The sequence below is a fragment of the Malus sylvestris genome, chromosome 2 (genome assembly GCF_916048215.2).
Source record: "Malus sylvestris chromosome 2, drMalSylv7.2, whole genome shotgun sequence".
NCBI lineage: Eukaryota > Viridiplantae > Streptophyta > Magnoliopsida > Rosales > Rosaceae > Malus > Malus sylvestris.
In genome coordinates, this window is record NC_062261.1 from 7,090,442 (window position 1) to 7,112,562 (window position 22,121).

Consider the following 22,121-nt stretch of genomic DNA (forward strand, 5'->3'; position numbering starts at 1 on the left):
ACCATGAAACAAGAACTTTAATTTTAATTTCTAGGAGGGCTGGCTGCTATTTACAATACTGACCATGACCTATTATTTATCAATACAAAGGCAGTCAGTCAGTCACACTAATTAAAAATAGGGAGTTTTAACGCAAAGTGCAACGTACTGTTCATTTTAACGAAAAATCATATTTTTCCATTAAAAAGTCAAACCTGGTACTATTTATTTTACCCTTTATTTTGTTCTTATCATTAAAACTCAAAATTTTCAAGTTATTTTCATTAGTTTTTCTTTAAAAATATATATTTAATCTATTGCTTTATGAAATTAAATTTATAAATGTACCGAATTTTCTGGTCAGAGATCTTTGTAGTTTGCGAAACGATATATGTATTCGAGTCTGTATCGATGCCTCTCTTTCCTCAAAGCACAGTGACTCAGTGAGAGAGGGGAGAGAGAGAGAGAGAGGAGAGAGAGCACTTGTCGTTGTTATTCTGAGGACGACTCAGGTGCCCAGTACTTGGCGTCTCGTCTCCAACCGTTTCAAACACCCACACAGTGACCCACAAGATCGAATGCTTCCACCACCGATTCTCTTCGACTTCTTCACCACCTCCTCCACCAAACAACCATTTCTCTCTCTTCCATATCCATCAAATACCCTTTAACTCTCTGCCTCTTCTCTCTCTTCCCAATACGGGGGCAGATTGCCATTGCTGCGAGCTTTTCATTTCTGGGGTTGCTCCAAATCGATTTATCTCAATTGGGTTTTTGGTATTTTCCGATTTGAGCATCTGGGTTGTCGTCGTCGTCGTCCTTCATGGCTGCCTCCTCTGTTGCATCTCCGCTCTGCACGTGGCTGGTGGCTGCTTGCATGTCGGTCACGTGCGACAGGGACTGCTCCCCCAGGGCATCTATGCTCAGCTCCTCACGGAGGCGGCCGAAATGCGCCGGAAGAGGGAGGCTGCCGTCCAAATGCAGTAGCTTTAGTGGCGAATTTCAGAAGGGTCTGATTTCTGCGTTCAGTGGATCCAGCATTCAGGGCCTCATGAGCTCCTGCTTGGCTTTCGAGCCGTGCGATGAGTACTACAGCTCAAAGGGTTTATCTTCTTTGGGATGCAGTGGGCTCTCGTCACTGTTTGGATCCAAATCTGGGGCTTCCAATCGAAGGCAGAGGTGTTTTAATGGAGCCGCATATTCTGGTAATTGTGTTTTTCTGATTGTTTTTGACATGTTCAAAGTTAAATGATTGATCTTTTGATTGTTTGTTTAAAGTGCATCAGAACATGCTGATTGTGTTCTTGTTGTTTTTCTTTTTAAAAAAATGCTGATTTAGAATCTGGGAAGCTATCAATTCATGTATTTTGTGTGTGAGTGTGTTTTTTGGGCTTAATTGATTGCTTTTTTTTTTGGGTTTTTTCAATTATATATTTTGGAATTTTGCTTTATTATTGCTTTCCAGTATGATTTACTTGAAGTTGGTTATATTGGTATGCCAAAGGTTGTTGGAAAGAGAGAAAAAGGTTTTCTATGCTGTGTTGTCTTCTTTTCTATAGAGGTGCCCAAAAAGAAACAATGGTTTTAATAGTAAAGTATTCGAGTTGGATTTATTGATGCAGAGCATCTTCGATTCACAACTGTTGAGTGATTCATGATTATACTAGCCAGGAACTTTAATTTACATAGAATAAGGAATAGAATATCTTGTTCGTGAATAGGTTCTATATCTTGGACCAGGAAAGATGGTTTCCGTTTACCTATGCGTGAATGTATGGATATCTCCGCTCTAGAATGATATTCCATTGCCTGATAAACAATTGAAGACAATAACTTTGTTTTTTTTTTTTTCAGTTGATGTATTAGTAAGTTAGTACACATATTGTTTGACATGCACAACGTTTGTTATATGTCATTGTTATTGGTGGAAATATAGGGGAAACCATGGCTGTAGCTGTGCAACCTACTGAAGAACTAACAAAACAGAAGAAACCTTTAACAAGGCAGAGGCGGGTGGTTGTGACAGGAATGAGTGTGGTGACCCCACTCGGACATGATTCTGATGTCTTCTACAATAATTTGCTTGAGGGAGTTAGTGGCATTAGTGAGATAGAAGCTTTTGATTGTACCCAGTTTCCAACGGTGATTAATTTACTAAACCTCGCTTCAGATTGTTGTTTTCCCTGTACTATGTTCTTACTTCTCTTTATTTTCTTTAGAGGATTGGTGGTGAGATCAAGTCTTTCTCAACGGACGGATGGGTAGCACCAAAGTTTTCTAGAAGAATGGATAAGTTCATGCTTTATTTGCTTACTGCTGGAAAAAAAGCCTTGGCAGATGCTGGAATCACAGAAGAAGTCATGGAGACGTTAGACAAAGCAAAATGTGGGGTTTTGATTGGCTCAGCAATGGGTGGCATGAAGGTAACCCCAGTGTTCTGTGCCTTAATATTATGTACACTTTTTGCGGTACCGGTACATTGAAAGATCTTTCTACTGGTTTGTCTTCAATTTGATGTTTTTAGTAAGCATGGTTTAGAGTTTGTAATGTTATGTCACATCTTCCAAATGTCATTTTTGGTGGAGATGCACGAAAACTAGTTTCTTTGATTTTAGAAGTGGACTTGTTTATGTTCTTTACTTGTTAATTTAAGACAGTGTATAAGTATCTCTCTCCTGTAGTAACATCTTGTAAACGCAGCTCACAAAAATTAAATTCCAAGCCAGATAGTCTCACAATGATCCACAAAATCTGCTTTTGGGACAAGATCTGATGTGTTTTCCATCACTTCAGTCATGTTTGATAAATCCATTTTGTGTTTTGATATTGAACAGATCTTCAATGATGCAATTGAAGCTTTACGGGTATCCTATAAGAAGATGAACCCTTTCTGTGTACCTTTCGCAACCACAAATATGGGTTCTGCCATGCTGGCAATGGATCTGGTGAGATTATAATATATCAATATCTAGATATATGTATATGTATATGTATATATAACATGTATGTATGCAGATATATATATATATATGTATCTATGCATATATATATGTATGTATATATATGTATGTGTAGACGTATGTATATATATCTACGTATATATATATGTGTGTGTGTGTGTGTGTATATTTGATGCATACTCTTACAGTTTGTGATGGCCGCTGAGATTTTGTACTTGTCCATTTAACTGATATTTACTCTTCACTTGCAGGGTTGGATGGGCCCAAATTATTCAATTTCTACTGCTTGTGCTACAAGCAACTTCTGTATTTTGAGTTCGGCTAATCATATTATTAGAGGTGAAGCAGTAAGTATTCTGCTAATCATATTAAGTGGTAGAGTTTAGATGCAAAATATTTTCCTACAACGTGAAGTAATTTAGTGGTAGTTTCGATGCAAAATTGAAAATAATGGTATACTGATGAACGATCTTTGAGTGTATTATAATAAATGATTTACAATTTTCTTTAAACTATTATGCAGGACCTTATGCTTTGTGGTGGTTCAGATTCAGTGATGATACCTATTGGTATCGCTCCCATTCTTTGCATATTTGATTTCTTAGTTTCCTCTGAGTTGCACGTATAATAATATAATAATCTTATTCTTATGCTATCACTGCAGGATTGGGAGGCTTTGTGGCATGCAGAGCACTGTCACAAAGAAACAATGATCCGACCAAAGCATCACGCCCTTGGGATAGTGTAATGTGGCCAATAACAATGCTTGATTCATCTGTTCTTTTATTTCCACTGTGATTGGTTATATGATGAAAATTTTGTAAATATTGTTAAGAACAAGAATGGTAAAAATCTTCGAAAGGCATGTCATATATTGGTTGTCACATCGTAAATTTGTGTTGGAATCTAGTCAGCTCTTTTGAAATGATGTGTTGTAATTTATAACCAAACCTAGTCATATCTATTGAGCTTGAGCTTTGAGTTTCTTAATTTTAGAAATGTTAAACAAGTGCAAAGTTACTGCATTCGCAAGAAAGTTTGAAACTGTAATAATTGTTTCTTACTTACATGTAGACTTACCTAGGTGTTGTTTTTAACGAAATCTTGTTTTTGGTTATTGGACAGAATCGTGATGGCTTTGTTATGGGGGAAGGAGCTGGCGTTTTGCTTCTAGAAGAGTTAGAACATGCTAAGGTATTTTCTAAATCTTTGACCTTGGCAATGGCACTTGGGTGTCTGTCTGGATATCATTTTTTCTTACTTCTGTGTAGGATGATTAAGATCACATCATCTGTAAGGTTGTAGGTGCAAAGTCTGTAGGGACATTCTGTATCCTGTGGTTCCCTCAAGTTAATCCGTATCATGCTTTCTGTTATGTTTCTTGAACTTGCTGCTTCCCCTATAGTCTCACAAACATATTTTCTAATCATTCATTTCTATCTTACAGAAAAGAGGATTTAATTCATCGGTTTTTTTTATTACAGAAAAGAGGTGCAGCTATTTATGCAGAATTCCTTGGTGGAAGCTTCGCATGTGATGCTTACCACATGACTGAGCCACACCCTGATGGTAATATGCGTTATCTTGGGAAATCTCACTCCTACGCTTCTCGCATTCTTTTGTTGAGCTGTGGAACCAAGAAAGTTTTTGGCAACTTGTTTCTGTTGATCTAGTTGAGGTTCATTATGAAAGAACATTATGTGGAAATATTTGTATGAATAATGTCGTTATAGCATGTTTTTTGTGTGAATAATTTTATTCGCCTTGCACTTTGTTTCAATGAATTACATCAAGTTCTGGAATTTGAATTATTTTATTAATGTCCTTGGAAATAGGGGCTGGGGTTATTCTCTGCATTGAAAAGGCTTTAGAACAGTCTGGGGTGTCTAGGGAAGATGTTAATTACATTAATGCACATGCTACATCCACACCGGCCGGAGATCTCAAGGAGTATAATGCTCTCATTCATTGTTTTGGCCAGAATCCTGAGGTAACAACAATACATAGGATGCGTTACCTGGTTTTCTTAATTCCTGTATTTCTATGTTCGATGAGATCTTTACGTTTTACAGTTGAGAGTGAACTCTACAAAATCCATGATTGGTCACCTACTGGGAGCATCTGGTGCTGTAGAAGCTGTTGCAGCAGTACAGGTAACTTACGTGATGTTTTTGACTTGGAAAAACTGTACTATTTTTAGACCATATATGTTAGACCAAATACAATTCTTGTTTGTTTGGCTTGAAGTGTAGTTCTTGACATGTAATCTTCTTTTTGGGTAGGCAATAAGAACTGGGTGGATACATCCAAATATTAATCTGGAAAACCCAGATGAGGGCATGGTACGTTGTCTTCCGTTCCCTTGTAACCCTTTTCTGGTATATAATGTCCAATGAAAGTGTATTTGGAATCCTCTAACTCTGTCAGCATGTGAATGCAGGATACAAAACTACTAGTGGGTCCAAAGAAAGAGAGACTGGACGTTAAGGTGGCATTGTCCAACTCATTTGGGTTCGGTGGCCACAACTCATCGATCTTGTTTGCCCCATACAAGTAGAAACACAGATCTAAGTGTGCTACTCCAACCTTTGCTGCAATCGTACTGAAGGTATGTTTGCATACTGCCACCTTTTTATTAGAAATAAGAAAGAACTGCAATATGTAAACAAATCAATCAAAGTGTCGGGATTTCTTATGAAAAATAGTAGTACGAAACATAATTCTGCAGTATTGCGACTCTGTCTGAGAGTTAATATCTTTCAACTTGAAATCAACATGGTAGAACAGTTACGAGCACTGTCACATATTTCTTCAACAATGAAATCAATGATCTTTCTTTCGTTTATTTTGCTTGCAAATTAAGCAGAACTAGTTATCTGCAGATAAGACTGAATCCACATTGAAGTAAGCACCCAAGAAGTCTCCTTTGTATTTGATCTTCACTATGGTCGGATGGATTGCGGCCACGAAAACTGAATCGCTCGAGAAGACTGTTGAGGTGGCCCCTAAGTAGAAAATATTAAGAGCTCACCCAATGGTTAACAAGAAATACTTTTGCTCGTTATTGTAAGAAAAATTCCCTTCCATAGCCACAGTGGCGTTTGTTCCTTTTATGTGCCAGTCGTTGAATCGCCGCCAAGGCAATAGTTGCCTTGTTTGATTTTGGTTTTCTTGTACAATTAGTTGGCTGATCAGATAATTGTAATGAAATTTAGTCTGCTGTTGCATGACTTTACGTTCTTCGAATTCCGACCTACTTGTATCTTCTTTCCAAACTTTAATTTTCAAAGATGACTCAGAGTCAGGGAAACAGAAATCCCCTTTGGTACAGATTTGCGTTGAAACTGTAGGTCTAAATAGTCCGTTATTCAGTTCGGTTGATAATATACTTGGGACCTGTCTTTATTATGTCTCTCCACTTTTTTATTTTGGGCAAGCGATATTCTATTCTAATCTACACGTTCCTTTCCTTATTTGCCATCCATTACTACTAAAAATCAAAGGCCCCTTGTGTTATATATTCCCCTTGAATGTGTTGATAGAAGTGGGAGGTTCTTCACCTAGCTTTCTTCTTGCTGGCCCTTTTCTTCTGGACCCGCGTTTTAGACTTCCAAGTCTTTAGGGGAGAGGATAGCCGAGGCATTCTGCCTTTCGAGCTTCTTCGTCGTCTTCACCGCGCTCGCTTTCCCTTTCTTGCGGCCACCCTGTGCTCTGGTCTACGGCTCATCAACTTCCTATCAAGCGGCCAATATGCATATGGTTCAAGCATGTGCTTCGTCTTCAACCAGCTTTCGTTTACTAATCCGTAATCAAAATGGGTGGAATTGAATTGACGAGGAATTTGATTGATGAGGAATTAGAAATAGATTTCTATGAAAAATGTTTACTAAACTGTTGGAAAACGGAGTATGAATGATGTCAATTCCATATAAATTGTTTATTAATTCACTTTTGAATAGAATCGAAACCGTTTGATTACTAAACTGCCCTTGGTCTAAATGAGTTATTTATGTGATAATTAATAAAATTTAATTTTCATAACATCATTAACCCTTAAAGAATTGAAATTTCTGTCTCTTCAAAAACTAAACTTTTAACCCTTTTTGACCTTTTTAAACCTAATTTTTTTATACCACCCCCCCCCCCCCCCCCCCCCCCCCGGTAACTTCCCAAGCAGCCCAAATTTTCGACTTTTTCAAACCTCCACTGTCTTTTCCTCTTCTCCCAGTATCCTTCGTTGGTGCTCCCCAGCCGGCACCGCCATCACCACCACCTCTCCCTCCCTCCCTCCCCTACATTTTATTTTCTGCGCATCCTTCATTACCATTTCCTGCGGCTCCGTCTCTCTCTCGCTCCTCCATCCCCACACGACCACGACACCACAACCATAGAAGAACTGGCGCTGGAGAGATGTGGACTTGTTGATTTAAGTGGCAGATTGGAGTTTATGAATTAGGTGGGGTCATAATAGGTAGAAAAGTTGTATTCCGGATTCCACATGTCTCCCGGAATTCAAATGACACCTCCCACCTCAAGAATACAATTCTTCGAAAATCAGGAATCCGATTCTATTTTTCGTGTACTGCCCATTTTGATTTATCCACGGACACGTAAACACGCCCTTAATTAATTAAGTAAAAGTTTGCTAGTTTCTAGAATATACATTTTTTCTAGTCAATCCCCAGCTCTTAATTAATGCCGGATAGAAATCCCCTTTAAAATGAAGTTGCGACGAAACTTCCGTTCCTTCAACTTGACCACATTCGAAGGTAGTAGGTAGGAAACTACTCTACTGGTAGGAAGAAAAGTATGAGGACTGATACATATATCAAGAGAGAGTCCATTGTCCATACGGTACTGCATATTCCAATTCTTGTTGAGGCTATTTTCTTTGGTGTATCTGGCTTTAATTCTCCCATGGCCAATCAACTTGTCTCTTCTTCTTCCTTCAGCAGTACTCCTTCATGGATATATGATGTGTTTTTGAGTTTTAGAGGTGAGGATACACGAACCAATTTTACAGATCATTTATACCATGCCTTGGTCCGTAATGGAATCAACACTTTTATTGATTGCCATCTTACAAAAGGAGAAGAAATATCACCGGCTCTTCTCCAAGCAATTGAAGAGTCGAGAATTTCGATCATCGTATTGTCTGAAAAATACGTATCCTCAAGATGGTGCTTGGACGAGCTCGTTCATATCCTCGAATGTAGAAAGTCAAGGCAGCAAATAGTTTGGCCAGTTTTTTACAAGGTGGATCCGTCCCATGTACGAAATCACACGGGTAGTTTCGGTGAAGCGTTTACAGAACTTGAGTGCAAATTCAAGGACAACAAGAAGAAGATCCTCGCATGGAGGAGTGCTGTTAAAGAAGCAGCAAATTTGTCAGGATATCCTCTCAAGAAAGAAGAGTAAGTTTATTTGTGCTCCTTCTAGTATTGTATATTTGTATGGTTAATTTTCTTGATTCCTGTATTTCATGGTACAAATGTCAATTTAGCTGCGTATTTCGGTTTTGCTATTTAGATCCATAGCAAGCGGCACATGCTTTTTCTTTTGAATACAAATATAGGAGTTGAACGATAACGTTAGTTAGATTTGATATTAGGGCAAGAAAGATCCACACCGATCTCTCTTCCCATAACCATTAACAATTTAACCTACTAAGATTATCGTTTTTCTGGAAGAAAAAAAAAATAATTGTTGTAGTCTATTTTTATCTGACAGAGAGACTAGGGCCGGCGGCAGAGAGAGAGGAGAGAGATGTGTGTTTGTAGAATTGTAGGGGAATGTATGTGTTGTTATCCCTCCTACATTGTGCCTTTATTTATAGTAGTAAAGGGAGAGAAGATATTCCTTCTCCTCCAAGTAATACAAGTTATAATATGAAAGGATAACTAGAATGAAATCTAATCTAGGATTTACACAATCACACTTATTCTAGGAATGTTTACAACACTCCCCATTGAGTGTGCAAATACTTAAGGTAGATTCAACATCATGCAGAAGTTGAGGAAGTCGACTCGTCGGCATTGATTCCAAGGAACAACGCTTATTCTCAATAAGGTAGGAACTTGCATAAGTAGTAAGTCTCACTAAAAAACCCTAAGGCTATGGCAAAAACCCGAGTAGGGACAAAATCCATAGTCTAAGGAAAAATGCGTGAGAAATGCAAAGTCAAAAGAAACGTCTACAGGACGTCATCAGGGATATGACCAGCCCAAGGTGGGTGCCTCGTTAAAACCTAGTTAGGTAGCTAAAATCCAGTGGGAAAAATGCTCCTAATCGTAGGGAAAAAGAGTACATTAAGATCAAGCAAGTATCCAGAAGATACTCTCCCTGAGCTTGACATAATTCCAAAGAGAAATAGCAAAGTTACAACTCAGAAAGTTTACGCATACCAATTCCATTAACAAGCTTCTGAAACGTCGCATTCGGTAGTGATTTGGTGAAGAGGTCGGCCAGATTTTCTTGTGATCGGATTTGCGTGACTTCAATCTTCTGATGCTCTTGTTGTTGATGTGTAAAGAAGAACTTCGGCGCAATATGCTTGGTGTTGTCTCCTTTGATGTAACCCTTCTTGAGCTGTTCGATGCAAGCTGCGTTGTCTTCAAAAATCATCGTCAGGGCATTAACGGCGGGATGAAGATCACAGGAGCTTCGAATATGGCCCATTACTGCTCTCAACCAAAAGCATTCCCGAGTTGCTTCATGTAAGGCGAGAATTTCAGCATGGTTAGACGAAGTGGCAACTAAGGTCTGTTTAGTTGACCTCCAAGATATTGCGGCGCCTCCAACGGTAAAGACATAACCCGTTTGAGAACGCGCCTTGTGCGGATCAGATAAGTATCCAGCGTCGGCATAACCAACAAGGCGAGAATCAACCCGATGAGCATAAGGTGCAGCATCACTCGAGGATTCGTAGGGATAAAATAAGCCCAAATCCGTAGTACCCTTAAGGTAACAGAAGATGTCTTTCATGCCAGTCCAATGTCTGCGTGTTGGTGTATTGTTGTATCTTGCCAAAAGATTAACAGCGAAGGAGATGTCTGGTTTAGTGTATTGAGTTAAGTACAATAAAGCGCCTATCACACTTAGATAAGGAACTTCAGGTTCCAGAATCTCTTCATCATCCTCATTCGGACGGAAGGGATCTCGTTTTGCATCTAGCGTACGAACGACCATAGGAGTACTCGAAGACTTCGCTTTATCCTCATTAAAACGACGCAGCACCTTCTGGGTGTAGTTCGATTGATGTACTAAGATTCCATCCGAACAATGCTCTATCTCGAGACCGAGATAGTATCGAGTCTTACCTAGATCTTTCATCTCAAATTCTGACTTCAGGTGCGAAGCAGTTCTCGCGAGCTCTTCAGGAGTTCCGATGAGATTCATGTCATCGACATATACTGCAACAATCTCAAATCCGGAATGTGACTTCTTAATGAACACACAAGGGCATAGTTTGTTGTTCACATATCCCTGACTAGTCAAATACTCACTCAGACGGTTATACCACATTCTTCCGGATTGTTTCAAACCGTATAGTGAACGCCTCAGCCGAATTGAGAGCGTGTTCCGGGGTTTGGAAATATTTGAACCAGTCAATGTAAGTCCTTCGGGAACTTTCATATAAATTTCCGTATCAAGATCCCCATAGAGATACGTGATTACTACGTCCATCAGCTGCATATCTAGTTTTTCGAAAACTACCAAACTGATAAGGTATCGAAAAATAATCACATCCATAACGGGTGAGTAAGTTTCGTCATAGTCAATCCCGGGGCGTTGTGAGAAACCTTGTGCTACAAGACGAGCTTTGTAACGCACAATTTCGTTCTTTTCATTACGCTTCCGAACGAAAACCCACTTGTAGCCAACGGGCTTCACATGTGGAGGAGTAGGAACTACAGGTCCAAACACCTTACGTTTCGCAAGTGAATCAAGTTCGACTTGGATTGCTTGTTTCCAGTTTGACCAATCAGCTCTACGTCGACATTCATCAACGGAACGCAGTTCAATGTCATTGCTCAACATGATCTCAGTAGCTACTGCAAATGCTAATACATCGTCGAAAATCATCTCATTTCTACGCCACACATCATCTAAGCTAGCATAATAGACCGAAATCTCACGATTCTCGGGAGGAGGATTCGTCTCTTCAAGGACGCTTCCATAATCTAGAATTTCCTCATGAGTTGGGTAAAATAAGTAAGCGATAGTCGGATTCACGGTAGGCTATTCGAGACCTTGTGCCGTGGTTTTCCTCTTCCAGGGGTGTGAATCCTTTGAACCAAGGGGTCTGCCACGCTTTTGTGTAGGGGCAGAGGATTGGCTAGCCGCTAATGTACGTGGATCACCAAAATTGGCGTCCCGAGCTTCCAGGAGGGTAGTCCGTCGTACATTTGGTACATCTATCTTTGCAGGCGTATTCGCAGCTGGAATATGTGATCTTGTCACGCGCGCTAGATCGGTGAAAGCATCTGGCATGCTCTGAGCTATGTTCTGGAGATCTAATATGCGCTGCACTTCAGCTTCAGACTGAGCGGTGCGGGGATCTAAATGAGACAAAGTGGGAGTCGTCCACGATAATTCGCGTCGTTCATTAGGAACGTTGACGTTCTTATCTCCCCCTAACAACGGGAAGACTGTCTCATAGAAGTGACAATCCTCAAAACGAGCGGTAAACAGATCGTCTGTCAAAGGTTCTAAGTAACGAATAATCGAAGGAGAATCATATCCGACATAGATTCCCATCCTTCGCTGAGGCCCAATTTTTGTACGTAAGGGCGGCGAGATTGGCACATAGACCGCACAACCAAAAACGCGCAGATGCGATATGTCGGGTTCGCATCCGGTGACAAACTGAAGGGCACTAAATGGTTGTGTCGCAACAGGCCTCAGGCGGACCAACTTTGCTGCGTGCAATATTGCATGGCCCCAAGCAACGATCGGGAGCTTGGTACGTATGACTAACGATCGAGCAATCATTTGTAAACGCTTAATGAAAGCCTCTGCCAGGCCGTTCTGGGTGTGAACATGGGGTACATAATGTTCAACTTCAACCCCAACCGACATGCAATAGTCATCAAAAGTTTTAGAAGTGAATTCTCCAGCATTATCCAATCGAATAGATTTGATCGGATAATCAGGGTGGTGAGCCCTGAGCTTGATAACCTGAGCCAACATTTTGGAGAATGCAGCGTTCCTTGTGGACAACAAGCACACGTGTGACCAACGTGTAGAAGCGTCAACCAAAACCATAAAATATCTAAATGGTCCGCAGGGAGGTTGAATCGGTCCATAAATGTCCCCCTGAATCCGTTGTAGAAAAATGGGAGGATTCGAACGAATCTTGTCATAAGAAGGCTTAGTAATAAGCTTTCCCTTTCCCATAGAACATGTTTGACATGCAATTTCATGGATCGAACCTAAGTTTCGGGTTAGTGGATGCCCGTGTGAAATTTTGAGGATACGGCGCATCGCTATTCGTCCAGGATGTCCCAAACGATCATGCCAAAGTGTAATTTCGTGCGCGGTCTCTGTGGTAGGGCCGGCCACATAGTGGCATTTTATGGGGCGTATGGTCGCAGTATACAGACCACTCGGGTTACGCTCCATCTTCTCTAGAATTCGCTTCTGGCCATATTCATAGGAAGTTACGCACAGAAATTCAACTCCGTTTTCTACGTGGGTTTCAGCGTGGTATGTTTAAGTGAAAACTTCAGGTTTTCAAACAAGGCATGTTTATAAGAAACTTCGGGTTTCAAAGTAATTATGAACTTCAGGTTCATATATTCCTGCAGGCAAACACAAATATATATGCAAACAAATATGCAACAGATATATGCAAAAATATTGTATAATTATAATTGAATTAAGTTATTTGGTCTTCGGGGTCATTAAAATGTGGGTGAAAATATAAAAACCCATATTATTGAAAAATATTAAATAATAAAATCTCGGGGCCTAAAAATATAGGCCAAGAATAAATTTTCGGTCCAAAAGAAAATATGAAGCCACGGGTGGCTTGAAAAATTTGGTCCGTGAGACCTAGGTCCAAAAATTGGACTGGGGAGGGTCTCGAGTGTAGGCTGCAGGCCTACGGGGTGGACTGGGCTGCGTTAAGCAGCCAATTTTTTTTTTTTTCGCGGACCGCTTCAGGCTGGCCCAAAAAACAACAATATTTTTTCTTTTTCTTTCAGTCTGGACCGTAGCAGGCGAGCCCAGAGGACAAAAAAAATTGTTTTTTTTCTTTGTGCACGGGCTGGGCCGTGACATCTCAAAGCATCAGCAAGCCCAAAGGCGCTGATACAGGCCGAGGGACAGGAGGCCATTAGGGCTCGGGTTACAGGACAAAACAAACCTAGCGGCGCTGGGTGTGCGTGGCGGAGGAAGAAGGCCGGAGTTAGTCGACGGCGTCGCTGCAGGCGACGTTTCCAAGGTTAGGACAAGGTGCTTCAAACGCACCTTGGTGTCCAATGCTTGCGGGTGTGAAAAACCATAGTGGATTTCGAATCGAAATTGTGGAAAACCTAATGAAATTTAAACTGAAATTTCATACAAATTAGATGAAATTCTTCAGGAATTTCAGTGAGATTGGATTGAATATCACGACACCATGTCAGATTTTCTGGGTTTGGGACGCCATAGGCGTCAGGTTTCCAATGGGGGTCACGGGTTTGGACGAGGAGCAGAAACTCCAGTTGTGGTTTTGGGTTGGGCTATCGCAGGTTGCGGGCCTGATGGCTTGCGGCTTGCATGGTGCAAGTGCACGGGTTCAACTTAGAAACCTAATTCCCAAATCGCAAAAAAAAATATTTAATGCAATTATATTATATGCATGTATAATTCTAATGAATCACATATTTACGTTGGTGCATATGCAAATAATAGTTTCAATGCATGTACATATGTAAGATTCAATTCATGACAAATATCAAATTCACATAATTGTAGCAATTTTGGTTATGAAGCATACACAATTTATGTAGAATCTAAAATACGTTAAACGTAAAGTTGGGTCATGCATCATGGTGAATGTTCATGCTATCAGGGCTTGCAAAATATCGAGTTAAAAACCGTTGTTTGGAAAGAATCTGATTGCGTGATGATATGGATGAACTGGTTTGATGCAGAAAAAAAATCTCCAACGTCAGATTCCTAAGCCCAGCGGTAGGAGTGTGCTGATAACTTGTTGTAGTCTATTTTTATCTGACATGGAGACTAGGGCCGGCGGCAGAGAGAGAGGAGAGAGATGTGTGTTTGTAGAATTGTAGGGATATGTGTTGTTATCCCTCCTACATTGTGCCTTTATTTATAGTAGTAAAGGGAGAGAAGATATTCCTGCTCCTCTAAGTAATACAAGTTGTAATAGGAAATGATAACTAGAATGAAATCTAATCTAGGATTTACACAATCACACTTTTTCTAGGAATGTTTACAACAAGAATGTAATTTTTGTTTTTTTGGAAAATCTTGGTGGTACGAGAGACTTTTATTTTTATCAAAATAAAACAGTTACTCTTAGGAACATAATCTTCACCCCTCAAATGCAAGGAAAAATAAATACCAAAAAAAAAAAAAAACCAAGGACAAAAATCTTATCCCCTCTTGAAACAGAAGAATATTACAATAAAAAAATAAAATAAAAAAAGAATATAAACCTTATTTGAAACAAAAAAATAGTGGGACACAGAACCAAAGCCCTCCAAAATGAACTTAAAAAGTAAGCCTACAATAATCTATAATATATAAAATGTGAATAGTGTTTTGGTGTCACCAAACTTCAACAAAAATGCCCCCAAAACAAAAAACTTCAAAGGCATCCCAAAATAATGCATCAAATAAGGTAGGGGAATTTTTGTCATTTTAATAGTATTTTTTAATAATTAAATTATTTTGTGGTTTTTTTTTAATTAGTACATCACAATAGGCTAACAATAATTTGATTCAATTTATCTATTTCTAAACATGTTCAAAACTTCTTAAGAAACGTGTAATGCCGGTTATAAAAAAGTTCATTCACACACGGATAATAATGTGATTAAATTAGTTGTCAAATGATTGTTTTTTTTTGTAACAAACGATATTATATATACTAAGGGGGAGGGATGTGGGTTTAGCCTCACAATGGGCTAGCAATAAGTTTATTAAATATTATTTTCTCTATTTTAAACACGTTCAAAATATCTTAAGAGGCGTGTAATGCCGGTTATAAAAAAAGTCTTTCGCACGCGGATAATAATGTGATTAAATTAGTTGTTAAATGATTTTTTTTAACAAACGATATTATCTACACTAAGGGGGAGGGGGTGAGCTTAGCCTCACAATGAGCTAGCAATAATGTGATTCAATCAATTGTTTATTAAATATTATTTTCTCTATTCTTAATGTAAATTCAGCTGCTTTAATTGGTTTATGAGAGGTTTTTTGTAGCATGATCTAAGATTATTCATTTACTTTAAATATTTAACTTTCCTTTTGTCAATTTACACACACACACACGCACATATATATATACATTTAAAACGTGTAAGTCGAACATAGCACGTCGTAATTAAAAAAATGTCTTTTGCACGCACTCACGCACGTGCATGGAGGCTAGTGTCAATTTATTGTGATTCATTTTTACTCTTTAAATCTCTAGCGAGCGATAAGCAGAGAAAAATATTCTGTACTTTTCATTAATATGTTTAATATTCCTGTCTATTAGTTTTTACACTCTCTTCCACATTTCTCTGAGATACAGCAAAAAAAAAATGTACTAATTGATTGTGTGATTTGTTTTTGATTGCTAGCTCTGAAGCTACCCTTATCAATAAGATTGTTAAGAAGATCTTAGTCGAAGTACTACAACGCACATATTTGAATGTGGCCAAACATTTAGTTGGAATACAATTGTGCGTACAAGAGGTGAAAGAGCTTCTAGGTGTCGGAGGAAATAGTCGTGTGGTTGGGATATGGGGGACATCTGGAATAGGCAAGACAACAATTGCAAAAGCCGTTTATAATGCAATTGCTCATATGTTTCAAGGTAGTTGTTTCCTGGCAGATGTCAGAGAAATATCGACATCACGTGAAGGTGTAATCCAACTACAAAAGACTCTTCTTTCTAAAATTTTGTGCGGTACAGAGTTGAATGTTGTCGATGTTCATGAAGGAATCAGTCTTATAAAGAAACTGTTGAGGCAGAAGAAGGTTCTCTTAATTCTTGATGATGTGGATGAAATGGAGCAGTTAAACAACCTGGTTGAAGTTGATTGGTTCGGAGAGGGTAGTAGAGTGATCATAACCACAAAAGATAGAGGATTGCTGGAATCTTATGAAGTTCAGTTGATATACAAGGTCCAAAAATTACAAGACGACAAGGCTCTCGAGCTTTTGAGTTTGAATGCCTTCGGAAGAAATGAGCCTCCAGACAAGTATTTCGAACTAGCACGACGTGCAATAGCCTATGCTGAAGGTCTTCCATTAGCTCTTAATCTTATAGGTTCTCATCTGCGTAATAAAAGTATCGATCGCTGGCAAGATATATTAGATAGTTATGATTCTTATGAAGGAGAACCTTATAGAGGTATTCAAAGAACACTTCGAAAAACTTATGATGCGTGGGATAATGTCCTGCAACAAATTTTCCTAGACATTGCATGCTTCTTCAAGGGCGCAGATAAAGACTACGTGTTACAAATATTAAGAAGTTCGAAGCTCAATGTACCTCAAGATTGTATAGAAGTACTCGTTGAGAATGCCATCATAACTATTGAAGATAATCAGATTTTGATGCATGGCTTGCTAGAAAAAATGGGTAAGCATATAGTTTACGAAGAATCTCCCACTGACCCAGGGAAACGTAGCAGATTGTGGTTTCATGAAGATGTGTACGATGTTCTAACCGAAAATCGGGTAAGTAGAATATATGCTCATACATTTGATTTGCATGATCTTGAAAAGAAAATACAGAAATTTAAAATAGACCTTGTGTTTTGTTTGTTAATTAAACGACATGGTTTGTTAATAATATTTCATTTTTTTTCCATCTCAGGGAACATGGAAAATTAAAGGCATTGTGGTGAAGTTGCCCAAAACAGATGTGATACCCTTGAATGCAAAAAGCTTTTTGCATATGGTAAATCTTGAAATTTTTATAAATCTTAATGCACGCTTTTCTGGACTCGTTGATTATCTGCCCAACGATTTGAGGTGGGTTGAATTGGGTGGACAATCCGATATTCATCAAAAGCATATGATTGTGTTCAATTTGCCGTCCAATTATCATCCAAGACATCTCGTTAGGTTTGATGTGTCATACAGTGGCATAAGACAATTGAAGGAATTCAAGGTATATACTATAAAGTATTTTGAATCATTATTTATTTAAACATATATTATTTCCAAAAAAAAAAACCTCAAGTGTGTCATTATATTCTTTTTGAACATGTGAATTTTGGTTTTTGTTTCACAGAACTTGGCAAAGCTTACATTCATGAATTTAAGAGGTTGCGAATTCTTGGAAAAAATTCCCGATTTATCTGGAAGCCCAAACATAAAGTACTTGAATCTAAGGAATTGTAAAAATTTGGTTGAAGTTGATGATTCTGTTGGATTCCTTGATAAACTTGTTGAATTGAATCTTAGTGGATGCCCTAAACTTAAGAGGTTTGCAACAAGACTTGGATTGGGATCCCTTCGATGGCTTTCTCTCAAGGGTTGCACAAGGCTCGAGAGTTTCCCAGAAATAGAGGAGGGCAAGATGGAATCCCTATTATCTTTGCATATAGAAAAAAGTGGCATAAGACAACTGCCTTCATCAATTGCTTATCTTACTGGGCTCGGGAGTTTTGCAGCAAATGGTTGTGAGTTGCAAAATCTCCACCTCCTAACTTTTGGGAATAAGGTCAAGTTTGATGAAGTTTCAACCTGCAGTACCAAATCACAGTTGTTTTCAACTTACTTAGATACTTCAGATAACAATTCTATTACATTAACGCTTCCAGTGCTACGGAAGCTTTATCTTAACGGATGCAATTTATCAGAAAGTGATTTCCTTGTATCTCTTAATTGCTGGTTCACATTAAAAAGACTTGATCTGTCGAGTAACAATTTTGTTAGTCTTCCGGATTGCATTACCAAATTTGTCAACTTGGAGTCACTTAGATTGAGTGATTGCAAATCATTGGAGAAAATTCCACAAGTCCTACCACCAAAACTACGTTTGTTAGATCTAAGTGATTGCAGATCGTTGGAGAAAATTCCAGAACTGCCCCCTATGTTTGAGTTTCTGATCTTGACTAATTGCTTTAGATTAAGTGGTGATGAGATGGCAAAGTTGGAAAACAATTTGTTGAATCATCAGGTTCCTCTCTCTTCTCCTTAATTTCTCTTGAAATGAAAAAAAAATTTGTTGATATATACTTCAGAGAGAGATCAGATAACGATTGTTTGTAAGTTAACTATATATATCTACTATTGCAGGAATCTCTCCGACGCTCTGAATTTCAAGTTGTTCTTCCAGGCAATGAAGTTCCAAAGTGGTTCAGCTTTACCTCTAATCATCCAACAACACTTGAACTTCCACCAGAATATGAAGAGTTTGTTGGTGGCAGTGAATTTTGTTTTGAAATTCCTCTAAATTTACAAGTGGGGGAGACATTATTAGGATTGGCTCTATCCTTCGTTTTTGAACCACCGACTTTTCATTTTCTTTATACTTGTATTCTCATCAACGGAATAGTCAAGTTTGAACCTTACGTATGGTTTGACAATGACATGAAGGCAACTCATGTGAGGAGCAAGTTAGTGGATTTAGAGGAGCACGAGCAGCAGGGAGATATTTGTCAAGTTATATTTCTATTCCACAAAGCCACACGCATTAAAAGCTGCGGGGTGCATCGCCTATTGCGCAACCAAAACGAACTGCTTCACTTCTCTTCGGAGCCAGCAGATTGATCTCAATGTTCCTATTGATATTGAGGAGGAGGAGGAGGAGGAGCAAGAGCAACCGTCCACTTCAGATGATCGACAGTTTCTGATTTATTAAGAGTTTGGGTACGTACATATTCATTTGCACTTCCCTAATCCTAATCTTTAAAATAAGGGACTGTTCGATTACCATTTCAGTTTTTAGTTTATATTTTTTTTGAAAAATGAAAACCGAGAACTCGATTGGTAACTTCTCCTTATTCTATTATCTTGTGTTTGCCCTTCAGTTTTCTCGATATAGCAATCATTTGTTTCAACCCTTATAATGACTTAGTAAGCATATTTAGTCACAACCACTCTTCATAACCAAAAAAATTAGTAACGATTAAAACTCTTATTAATAACAACTAGCTTCTGTAACGAAATCTACTAATAACAACTTCAAATCAAGACTAGTATGTTCCATTCTATCACTTACACTTGCTTTTCTCAATATCATGAATAAAAACAGAAATACCATAAAGCTAATCAAATCCATTGAAAGTCGTTTCTACATGATAAAGTCATCTAGAAATCAACTGAAAGTTGAAATCAATTCAGTCCACTAACTTAGATAGGACTATATATTTGTAGAGAAACTTAGTTTTTTATTTGTTTGAGAGAGATAAAAATTATTCATGCGACATGCAATGTCATGGATGTTTTTTAATTGTTCTTGCATTTATAATTTTATTCAACGTCTTTCTTTTTATTTGTACTGTTTTATTTTCTGTCCTCTTTTTTTCTTCTTGGTCCATTTCTCTCTCTCTCTTGCTTCTCCTTCGAACCAGTATCTCTCTCTCTCCACCTCTTCTTAGAAGTTTGAAACTAATCTTGAAAATATGCTAAAAATTTTGAAATTGATCTTGCAGAACTACTGAAATTGTGAAACTGATGTTGCATAATCTTGACCAAGCACTCTGCTAGATTCATTTATTCTTTTATTTCCCTTGTGATTGGTTATATGATGAAACTTTTGTAAATATTGTTAAGAACAAGAATGGTAAAAATCATCAAAAGGCATGTATATATTGGTTGTCACAATGTCAGCTTTATTGAAATGATGACTCGTAATCCATAGCTATTGAGCTTGAGATTTGAGTTTCTTAATTTTAGAAACGTTAAACAAGTGCAAAGTTACTGCATTACGAAAGAGAGAGTTTGAAACTGTAATCATTGTTTCTTACTTACATGTAGACTTACATAGGTGGTGTTTTTAACGAAATCTTGTTTTTGGTTATTGGACAGGATCGTGATGACTTACATAGTTAGAACATGCTAAGGTTTTTTTATAAATCTATGACCTTGGCGATGGCATTTGGGTGTCTGTCTGGATATCCTTTTTTTCTTTCTGTGTAGGATCACATCATCTGTAAGGTTGTAGGTACGAAGTCTGTAGGGACATTCTGTATCCTGTGGTTCACTCAAGTTAATCCGTATCAGGCTTTCTGTTACGTTTCTTGAACTTGCTGCTACCCCAATAATCTCACAAACACATTTTCTAATCATTCATTTCTATCTTACTATGAAATATGGTGTTTTTGTATAAATACTAATAGAGCATTTAATTCATCGATTATTTTTTAATACAGAAAAGAGGTGCAACTATTTATGAAGAATTCCTTGGTGGAAGCTTCACATGTGATGCTTCTCACATGACTGAGTCACACCCTGATGGTAATATGCTTTATCTTTGGAAATCTCACTCCTGCGTTTCTCTCGCATTCTTTATGTTGAGCTATGGAAGCAAGAAAGTCAACTTGTTTCTGTTGGAAACAGGGGCCGGGGTTATTCTGTGCATTGAAAAGGCTTTAGAACAGTCTGGGGTGTCTAGGGAAGATGTTAATTACATTAATGCACATGCTACATCCACACTGGCGGGAGATCTCAAGCAGTATAATGCTCTCATTCATTGTTTTGGCAAGAATCCTGATGTAACAACAATACATAACATGCATTATCTATTTTCTTAATTCCTGTATTTCCATGTTCGATGAGATCTTTACGTTTTACAGTTGAGAGTGAACTCTACAAAATCCATGATTGGTCACCTACTGGGAGCATCTGGTGCAGTAGAAGCTGTTGCAGCAGTACAGGTAACTTACGTGATGTTTTCGAACTGGAAAAACTGTACTATTTTCAGACCTTATGTGTAAGACCAAACACAATTCTTCTTTGTTTGTCTTGAAGTGTAGTTCTTGACATGTTATCTCTTTTTGGGTAGGCGATAAGAACTCGGTCGAAACATCCAATTATCAATCTGGAAAATCCAGATGAGGGTGTGGTATGTTGTCATGTGGTCCCTTGGCACCCATTTCTGGTGTATAATGTCCAATGAAAGTGTATTTGGAATCCTCTAATTCTGTCAGCACATGAATGCAGGATACAAAACTACAAGTGGGTCCAAAGAAAGAGAGACTGGACCTTAAAGTGGCATTGTCTAACTCATTTGGGTTCGGTGGCCACAACTCATCGGTCTGGTTTGCCCCATACAAGTAGAAACACAGATCTACTGTGCTACTCCAACCTTTGCTGCAATCGTACTGAAGGTATGTTTGCGTACAACCACCTTTTTATTAGAACTTGGAAGGAATTGTGATATGTAAACAAATCAGGCAAAGTGCCGGGATTTCTTATGAAAAATAGTAGTCCGAAACATAATTCTACTGTATTGCGACTGTCTGAGAGTTAAATCTCACCTTTCAACAATGAAATGAATGATATTTCTTTCATTTATTTTGCTTGCAAATTAAGCAGAACTAGTTATCTGCAGATGAGACTGAATCCACATTGAAGTAAGCGCCCAAGAAGTCTCCTTTGTATTTGATCTTCTCTATGGTCAGATGGATTGCGGCTATGAAAACTGAATCGCTCGAGAAGACTATCGAGGTGGCCCCCAAGGAGAAAATATTAAGAGCTCACCCAATGGTTAACAAGAAATACTTTTGCTTGTTATTGTTAGAAAAATTCCCTTCCATAGCCACGGTAGCGTTTGTTCCTTTTATATGCCAGTCTTTGAACCGCTGCTAAGGCAATAGTTGCCTTGTTTGATTTTGGTTTTCTTGTACAATTAGTTGGCTGGTGAGATAATTGTAATGAAATTTAGTTTGCAGTTGCATGACTATATGTTTTCTGAATCCCTACCAATACAGAGTGATGAAAACATGTATATTCCAGAAGATTATATGAGTGATGCCTGTGACCATCTCTTGTTGTACT

At 38.4% G+C, this 22,121-nt stretch overlaps 2 protein-coding genes and 1 pseudogene across 25 annotated transcripts in view; all 3 read left to right on the forward strand.

Annotated features, from left to right (window-relative positions):
* The first annotated feature begins 346 nt into the window (after window positions 1–346).
* On the forward strand, window positions 347–22,116 carry LOC126607628 (3-oxoacyl-[acyl-carrier-protein] synthase II, chloroplastic-like). 5 transcript variants are annotated; one of them, XM_050275324.1, is made up of 14 exons: window positions 348–1,184; window positions 1,916–2,121; window positions 2,199–2,402; window positions 2,814–2,924; window positions 3,191–3,286; window positions 3,463–3,508; window positions 3,604–3,683; window positions 4,065–4,133; window positions 4,424–4,508; window positions 4,775–4,929; window positions 5,012–5,092; window positions 5,222–5,281; window positions 5,380–5,547; window positions 21,676–22,116. In XM_050275324.1, the coding sequence occupies exons 1-13, from the start codon at window positions 803–805 to the stop codon at window positions 5,494–5,496; spliced, it is 1,692 nt and encodes a 563-aa protein (XP_050131281.1). In that variant the 5' UTR covers window positions 348–802; the 3' UTR covers window positions 5,497–5,547; window positions 21,676–22,116. The 5 variants fall into 5 exon arrangements, with proteins under 5 accessions (XP_050131289.1, XP_050131281.1, XP_050131272.1 ...); XM_050275315.1 differs by lacking the exon at window positions 21,676–22,116 and adding an exon at window positions 5,803–6,185; XM_050275307.1 differs by lacking the exon at window positions 21,676–22,116 and adding an exon at window positions 5,806–6,185.
* Window positions 7,787–22,121, forward strand: part of LOC126607462 (disease resistance protein RPV1-like) — a 147,080-nt gene continuing 132,745 nt past the window's right edge. For 5 of the 20 annotated variants that reach the window (XM_050275204.1, XM_050275239.1, XM_050275221.1 and 2 more), the window contains exon 1: window positions 7,812–8,353. In XM_050275204.1, the coding sequence (XP_050131161.1) occupies window positions 7,857–8,353 (497 nt within the window). In that variant the 5' untranslated portion in view covers window positions 7,812–7,856. Of the gene's footprint in view, window positions 8,354–15,742; window positions 16,143–16,677; window positions 16,848–16,986; window positions 17,284–17,406; window positions 17,601–22,121 lie in introns of those variants that run through there. The other 15 variants (XM_050275171.1, XM_050275187.1, XM_050275195.1 and 12 more) reach the window with 8 other exon arrangements.
* Window positions 17,607–18,989, forward strand: LOC126607657 (disease resistance protein TAO1-like; annotated as a pseudogene).